This window comes from Trypanosoma cruzi, genomic scaffold, assembly GCF_000209065.1.
Source record: "Trypanosoma cruzi strain CL Brener 1047053516511 genomic scaffold, whole genome shotgun sequence".
NCBI lineage: Eukaryota > Euglenozoa > Kinetoplastea > Trypanosomatida > Trypanosomatidae > Trypanosoma > Trypanosoma cruzi.
In genome coordinates, this window is record NW_001849397.1 from 1 (window position 1) to 5,312 (window position 5,312).

The window sequence follows — 5,312 nt, forward strand, 5'->3', positions numbered from 1 at the left end:
CCTAACCCTAACCCTAACCCTAACCCTAACCCTAACCCTAACCCTAACCCTAACCCTAACCCTAACCCTAACCCTAACCCTAACCCTAACCCTAACCCTAACCCTAACCCTAACCCTAACCCTAACCCTAACCCTAACCCTAACCCTAACCCTAACCCTAACCCTAACCCTAACCCTAACCCTAACCCTAACCCTAACCCTAACCCTAACCCTAACCCTAACCCTAACCCTAACCCTAACCCTAACCCTAACCCTAACCCTAACCCTAACCCTAACCCTAACCCTAACCCTAACCCTAACCCTAACCCTAACCCTAACCCTAACCCTAACCCTAACCCTAACCCTAACCCTAACCCTAACCCTAACCCTAACCCTAACCCTAACCCTAACCCTAACCCTAACCCTAACCCTAACCCTAACCCTAACCCTAACCCGCACACACGCGCTCAACCATACAAATTGGCCATGGCAGATGGTCGCACCCTACGCTCCGGCAAAACACGCCCAGCGCTCGTGCACATCACGAAAAACGTGGTCAAACACACTGCTTAACGGCAATAAGTCCATGCTGAAAAGATGCGGCGCTTCACAGCAGTTGTGCCTCACTGTCTGCGTAAACTGCGAGACGGCCCTCCACACAACAAACGCACACACCGCCAGCAGTCACACACAATGGACGGGGAAGAGAAGAGACACACCGCCACCGCCTCCCGTTCAATCCCACGGCAACGAGATACAGCCACAGCCCGCTGCCTGCACACAACGCACACGGAGCGAGCAATCACCCAATGAGCAACACGCAGAAGCGATTCCTCATCCATCCATGACGCGGCAACAAAATTTCCAGAAATTTCACCCACAATGGGATTTGGTGCCCGACTCAAAGCGGTCATAGGTGGCGCATCACGCCTGCAGGAAAAGTGGCTCGCCGTTCGCTCCCTCTCTCCTCTCCTCGCTTCATGCCCACAGAAAGAGGCGGCAGCCACCCGCACGCACTAAAAAAAAGCATCCAAATCGACTGCAATGTGCATTTTGTGTGGTTGTGTGTGCCTGCAGACACACGAAGCAAAGAAGTAAAAGAGGAGCAGAGCATGTGAAGGAACGCACAAACAAAAATGTACAGCAGAGGTGCGTGGCAGAAATAAAGAGAAAAAGGCTGCTCAAGCTCATGATATTGCACTGCAGACAAAGCAGCGGCAATTCATACAAGATTTATTTAAAATAATTAGAAAAAACAATTCCCTTTCATCATATATTAACCCCCCTCGCACAAAATAATTATATAAAAAAAACAAAACTCGTCCTCTATTACTGTTCCACACACACACAAATGAAAAAAAAAAGAAAAGAAAAACCACAAAAAAAAAAAAAATTCACCTGGTTGCCGTGTGCTCTTACCAAACTTTTTGTATATTTTGCCCGCAAATTAAAAATTAAATAGTTAAATGTTTTTCAACCGTCTGACCCTCTGTGTGTTCGCACATCGTCTATATTTCATGGGGTCATCTGCGTGTTGCTGCTCCCCTCAGCCCTCTCATCGGCGTGCGAGTGCGGCCCGCAGAGCACAGTCACTCGTGTGTGTGCGGGGACTGAGAGAAGCACGCAAACACAACGGGAGTCGCGTCACTCCATCGGGAGAGTGAGCGTAGCAAAAAAAAACGCAAAAAAAAACTTAAAGAAGCGGCAGGTTGTGGCTGTGTGTGTGGCGCTACGAGTGTCTGCCCGCCCTGGCCGCAAAAAAAAAAAAAAAGGAAAGAAATGTGTGCTCCGCCCCACCGGCCCTCGTCGCACGCCCACACGTCACGGCTCCCTCAGCGCGCCGTTCGTCGCGGCCCTCCTCATGCGTGCATCAGGCGAGGCGCGCAGGGCCGTCGTCATGAGCGTGTCGGTGGGTGTGCAAGTGGAGCAGTTGGGCGGGAAACACACGGCACCCCTCACAGGAAGAGTGCAGCAAGAAACAATTAAAAGAGGGAAGAGTAGAAAAGAAAAAAAATTAAAAGCCGAAAAAAAAAAACGCTCATAGTGGTTGCCCTAAATCAGCAAGGGAAAAATGAAAAACATTAAAAGAAAACAAAAACAAATTATTCTCCTCGGCGTAAAATATATTCCTAGCGGTGTGTGTGAGTGTCGGTGCAGGGGTTGGGGCGCAAGTGTTCCACGCTGAGGCCGCAAACTCCTCACGCAGCCGCAAAGCCCCACAGCCCCAGCAGAAGCAGAAGCAACGATGGCAGCAGTCCGCTCCCAGCAGAATTCAAGCTCACCTCTTGCACAACGAATTGTACGCCCTCAGTCCAAGAGGTATTCTTCTTTGCCGCTCCACCCTCACTCACTTCTTTAACTGCATGGGGGTTCAATGTCATGGGCACCGCTGGAGCTGCGGAATTTTTCTCTGGGCCAGACACAGCAGATGCGATGGTTTGAGGAACATCTCCCGCTTGTGGTTCCGGAGCTCTCGTCCAAACGGGTTTCCTGTCCTTGATTGCAGTCATCTCAGTGGAATTCAGTGGGCGGTTGTACAGAAAGACGTTCTTCACCGTCACAGGAGAGTTGTGAATTTCGCACGCGCCAAAGCAAAAGACTGCGAGCTCAAGTGGTCTCTCAGCTGTTAACAACGTTTCCTCTTCTCCCAGCGACTGGCCATCAATGTACACAGAGGCCTTGTTGCCTTGCAGCATGAGTGCCACTTGGTATTCTTTCCCCGACTCCCAAGTGCCACTTTCTGTTGTCTTGTCGTTGAACATCGTCACCCACTTTTTATCCGCGGTATACAAGATTCCCATGGTAAGCGGGGAATTAGCGTCCCCCAACGTCGCACCCAGTAGAGGAGTGTTATTACTCGGAGCCACTTCGATGGTCACCGACGCCACAAGTGTGAGGTTGTGGCTCAAAAACACATGACGCACATTATCACCCCGAGTGTTCGCGGGCCACATTACCCCGGAGTCAGGCTCCGTCAATTGAAATCCATCTTCGACCTTCGTCGCGTTCGTCACCGTTGCATTCAGACAAAGGTACTCGTCGTTCCACGTGCCATCACTGACCGATGCGTTTGACAAAACTGCCACCAGACCCGCCGTGGGTATTGACAGGTTGGAAAAGAAAACGTCCTTTTGCGACCAAGTGCTAAGGACGGACTCGATTTCCTTCAGTTCCTCTGTCAGGCGGGAAAGTGAAATAACGCCGCCTTTATCGTTGTCCCTCCGTTGTAAAAGATGCAGATTGCCACCCGAGTACAGCAGGCTGCTGGTGAACTCCCACCTCACAGCGGTGTCAATGCCAACCGGTCCAAAATAAAACGAGCGGTTGTTGTCCGTGACCCAAAGGTAGAGCGCTCTTTCCCTTTTCTCCACCGACGCGTACCCTCTCTGAATGTACAGCATGACCTTCCTTTCCGCAATGATCGCGGTGATGAGGGCCTCCACATGCAGGCTTAAATTCTTGGAGTCTTCTGGTTGGGGTTTGGCCCACACGCCTGGAAGTATCCCGGTGGCCTCCGTCCACGCTGTCCCCATGTCACGCGACTCGTACACCCTCTGGCCATTCTCGCAGTCAACAATCATGAGAAGTGATCCCTCCCACTCGGTGATGCGGGGTGAACCGCATTTCGCAGGGGAAACACTGTTTGAGAGCGACCAGGTACTGCCGTTGTCCTTCGAGTAAATAATCATGGAGTAAACGCCATCATTTTTTTCATTCATCGCCATCAGAGAAAACACAATCGTGCCATCCTCCATCAGAACACCTGAGCCACCAGAAGCAATGAACTCCGTCAATTTTCTTCCTTGAGCAGCTAAAGTAGTCCGCTGCACCGGCGATTGAACTTCGCCCCATTTGATCCACTCACTCGGCTCGCTGTCCGCAGAAGGCTTCGTGACCTCACCAACAACCAGTTTTAGTTCCAGGCTGCCCTCTTTCCAACTCCCATTTACAGGGGACAAGGCAGTGCTTCCCACAAGAAGAAACACTCTGTTGTCCTTCATCGTTGTTGTGGGGTGGCGCACAACATCCAAACTCTCCTTTCCCCCCGCTTTACCAAGCACAGTTTGTGGCTTCCATGTATCCTTTTTGACCTTTTCAACAAGAGTGGGCCATTCCCACGCAGAGTCGATGTACTCCGCAACAACTTCTGAAGAAAAGTGCTTAATTGGTACATCATTAGTGCCATATTCGGCCATCATGCGACCTTCAGCAAAAGCAGCAATTACTCCACCAGCACTGACGAGAGAGGGTGAAACAAATGAATCCCTCCCACTTGAGCCAGTCCCCTTCTTCGGCAGCACCTGCGTCGTCTGCGGCACAAACAGATCGACCCATTGCAGCTCCTGAACACCTCTTAAATCACTGTTGCCATCATTCTCCTTTGCAGGCGTAGCTCTACAGGTGGCGCAGCACATCGTCGTGACGAGGAGCAGCAGAATCACAAAATTAAACAAATGCCGGGACATGTTGGGCCTCTTCGGCTCACTCTCTCTTCCTTCCCTCCTCCTTCCGCGGGATCCGGTCACGCGGCGACGGTTGTGTGTGCGGGGTGCCTTCACTGCAGCAACACGTGAGAGCATGTAAAATATGTGTGTGTGGTGCGGTGTGTGTGTGTGCTGTTGGTCCTTTCAAAGCCTCTGAATTTCACAGTAGCGATTAGCGCTTGTTTGCTTTCTTTCCTAGCGTGTCTGTGTTCAAGAGGTAGAGGGAAAAGGGAAAACAAGCCAAGTAAAGAGGTGAGACAGCGAGCACCGCCACTCCGCACCGGCCATCGCGGGCGTCAGGGCAGGCCGTCGGTGTGTGCGGGCCAGCCCTCAAGCGATGCAACACGCCTCACACCCAACAGGGAATTACAGACGGAGAGACAGTAAGAAATGAATGGATGCCGTCAAGAGGCACTCACGATCAACATGGCCCGGTAAGCATGCGGCCACTCCACGCAGGAACACAGGAAAAGAGGGTGAGAGGGGGGAAAAGCAAAAAGCAGCACAAACACACACAAAAGAAACAAACACTAGGCGAGAAAAGCACCGCCACGGTCATCGCCCTGGCCGGCAACTCCACACCAGCCCTCACAAACACACCATTGCAGCGCTGCCAGTCCGCGGGTGAGAAGATTCGGCCCTCCACACAACAAACGCACACACCGCCAGCCACCACCCACCAATGGACGACGAGGAGAAGAGACACACCGCCACCGCCTCCGGTTCAATCCCACGGCAACGAGATACGGCCACAGCCCGCTGCCGGCACACAACGCACACGGAGCGAGCAATCACCCAAAGAGCCACACGCGGAAGCGATTCCTCAGACAGCCATGACACGGCGCCTCA

At 52.2% G+C, this 5,312-nt stretch overlaps 1 protein-coding gene across 1 annotated transcript, besides 7 other annotated features; it reads right to left on the reverse strand.

Annotated features, from left to right (window-relative positions):
* Nucleotides 1–431: a microsatellite.
* Nucleotides 1–434: a repeat region.
* Nucleotides 1–5,312: a sequence feature (areas not merged during assembly with more than two copies in the genome that could not be assigned to a particular haplotype).
* Nucleotides 434–621: a repeat region.
* Nucleotides 1,272–1,292: a sequence feature (AT_rich).
* Nucleotides 1,334–1,372: a microsatellite.
* Nucleotides 1,953–2,014: a sequence feature (A-rich).
* Tc00.1047053507879.10 (trans-sialidase, putative) lies at nt 2,178–4,559 on the reverse strand (the record flags this gene model as incomplete). Its single annotated transcript, XM_799046.1, has 1 exon — nt 2,178–4,559. One exon carries the CDS (start codon nt 4,557–4,559, stop codon nt 2,178–2,180), a length of 2,382 nt encoding a protein of 793 aa, XP_804139.1.